At 52.2% G+C, this 2,733-nt stretch overlaps 1 protein-coding gene across 1 annotated transcript; it reads left to right on the forward strand.

Moving 5' to 3' along the window:
- The first annotated feature begins 493 nt into the window (after positions 1–493).
- LOC120677536 (cytochrome P450 76M5-like) lies at positions 494–2,057 on the forward strand. The gene has a single exon (XM_039958690.1). It carries the CDS (start codon positions 516–518, stop codon positions 2,016–2,018), a length of 1,503 nt encoding a protein of 500 aa, XP_039814624.1. The 5' UTR covers positions 494–515; the 3' UTR covers positions 2,019–2,057.
- The last annotated feature ends 676 nt before the right edge of the window (positions 2,058–2,733 follow it).

Below are 2,733 nucleotides of genomic sequence, written 5' to 3' on the forward strand. Positions count from 1 at the left end.
CACGACTTGATCATGTAGATTTCTACAAATTAACATACTAGCAACTATATGTATCCAATACTTATAGCAACTTTGCGTGTAGCAATGTATTGGCTTATGCTATTGTTTAGTGAGGGTTTTCTATTTATGCCTAGTATATATATAATATAATAGAGAGATAGAGATAGAGATAGAGATGTAGATAGAGATAGAGATAGATATAGAGAGCTCCTTACAAATTAACATATGACCAACTATACATATCCAATATTTATAACACTTCAGCTGTAGTAACGTACGGATTTAATTGTTTAGTATATATAATATAACAGAGAGATAAAAATAGAGATTGAGATAAAGATTTCTGATGGCGCGGTGACTCGTTTCCAGCCAGGCAGTCTTTCACTACAATTTTGTCTCTCCAACACACGAAGACACGAGATTTGAGAGACCAGAGGACTGCACGGCATCTGCATACAGGATTACAGGTAGATTTAAAGGGGTGGATTCCAACTCGAACTGGGTAGGCCGCGCAGATGGAGACCACCGAGCTCTGGCTGCTGTTGGCGACGCTCGCCGTCTCGCTCCTCTACTACCTGAGCAGCCTAAGACGCGGCGCGGATGTTTCGCGGCTGCCGCCGGGACCCAGGCCGCTCCCGCTCGTCGGCAACCTCCTCGACCTGCGCGGCCACCTCCACCACTCGCTTGCTCGCCTCTCGCGCGCCCACGGCCCTGTCATGCGTCTCCAGCTGGGGCTCACCACGGCCGTGGTCGTCTCCTCGCGCGACGCGGCGAGGGAGGCGTTCGCCAAGCACGACAGGCGCCTCGCCGCGCGCGCCGTCCCGGACGCCGCCCGCGCCCTGGGGTTCTCCGAGCGGTCCATGATGTGGCTGCCGAGCTCCGACCCGTGGTGGAAGGCGCTGCGCAACATCGTAGCCGCGCACGTCTTCTCCGCGCGGAGCCTCGCCGCGGTGCGCGGCGTGCGCGAGCGCAAGGTGCGGGACCTATTGGGCTACCTCCGCGGCCGCGCTGGGCGGGAGGTGGACATCGGCCAGGCCGTGTACGGCGGCGTGGTCAACCTCATGTCCAGCGCCTTCTTCTCCATCGACGTCGTCGACGTGGGCGGCCAGTCGGCCCAGGGGCTACGGGAGCTCATCGAAGCAATCGTCGAGGTGACCGCGAAGCCGAACGTCTCGGACCTTTTCCCTTTCCTTCGGCGGCTTGACCTGCAAGGATGGCGCCGCTGGACAGCCCGGCGCTACGAGGAGATCTTTCGCGTCCTGGATGGCATAATCGACCGCCGGCTGGCCGAGGCCTCCTCGTCCAGGGACACGCACGGCGACTTCCTGGACGTGCTCCTCGAGCTCCTGTCCACCGGCAAGGTCGGTCGTGACAACCTGACGGCCATCCTGTTCGACGTCTTGGCCGCTGGGAGCGACACCATCACGATCGCGGTCGAGTGGGCGATGGCCGAGCTGCTCCGGAACCCGAGCACCATGGCCAGGGTGCGCGCGGAGCTCGACGGCGCTTTTGGCAGCAAAGCAACCGTCGAGGAGCCCGACGTCGCGAGGCTGCCGTACCTCCTGGCCGTGGTGAAGGAGGCGATGCGGCTGCACCCGGTGGCGCCGATACTTCTGCCGCATCTGGCCGTGGAGGTCGGCGTCGAGCTCGGCGGCTACGCGGTTCCCAAGGGCAGCATCGTGATTTTCAATGCCTCGGCGATAATGCGCGATCCGGGGGTATGGGAGAGGCCGGACGAGTTCTTGCCGGAGCGGTTCTTGGACAAGTCGGCCGGTGTGGAGTTGAGGGGTAAGGACTTGGAGTTCATCCCGTTTGGGGCCGGTCGGAGGCTGTGCCCCGGCCTGCCGATGGCAGAGCGTGTCGTGCCGCACATAGTGGCATCGTTGCTGCACGGGATTGAGTGGCGCCTGCCAGAGGGTGTGTCCCCTGAGCATTTGGACTTGAGCTTGAGCGAAAAATTTACCGCTGTGAATGTACTGGCCGTCCCATTAAGGGCAGTGCCAGTTGTAAGAACCTAGTTGTTTTGATCCATACAAATAAAGGGTGCAAATACTGCCTAAAAAATAAGGGGTGCAAAATGAGGAAAAGTTGAATTATATGTATGTCTCTATGGGTTTAAGTCATGATGCCCCAATTGAATCTGTTCATCTGTTTGTGTCAATCTATTTTGTTTCTAGGGGTTTCTCTATTCAAACAAAAAAATATTCCTTTGCCCTCCATAAAATGTAATCTGAATAATCTAAATTATTTGTTCGTTTGATGGGGGTTTCACTACTGAAACCAAAAATTTGTTTTTTTCACTCCATTGAATAGAACTTGAGTATCTGAACTGTCTCTAGCCATATGAATGTATGAGGATTCTCTAGTGACAAAAAAAATATTCATTTGCCTCCGTGTAAAGTTTAAACTGCTAATTATATTCTAGTGCTTTTTTTCACACCTAGCCTTTTACTTACAGTAGGTACGAATTATTTTGACAGTACAATATTCAATGTAAATTCTGCATAAGATAACTATCATTAGGTAACATGTGAAACTTGCAATGGGATAGCTGCGCCATTAATTTTTAGAGTTTTTAATAGTATGCATCCACATGTCTGCCTCTGAATTTTATTTTCTTGATTTATGTGTCATTTTCTTACTCACAATTTCTATAAATGGGATTTGACAGTTTGCACTAGTGTATCTGACAGTGTGTTGTTCCATGTAATTTCTAGGTTAAATAATAGTTAT

This window comes from Panicum virgatum, chromosome 6N, assembly GCF_016808335.1.
Source record: "Panicum virgatum strain AP13 chromosome 6N, P.virgatum_v5, whole genome shotgun sequence".
NCBI classification, from domain to species: Eukaryota; Viridiplantae; Streptophyta; class Magnoliopsida; order Poales; family Poaceae; genus Panicum; species Panicum virgatum.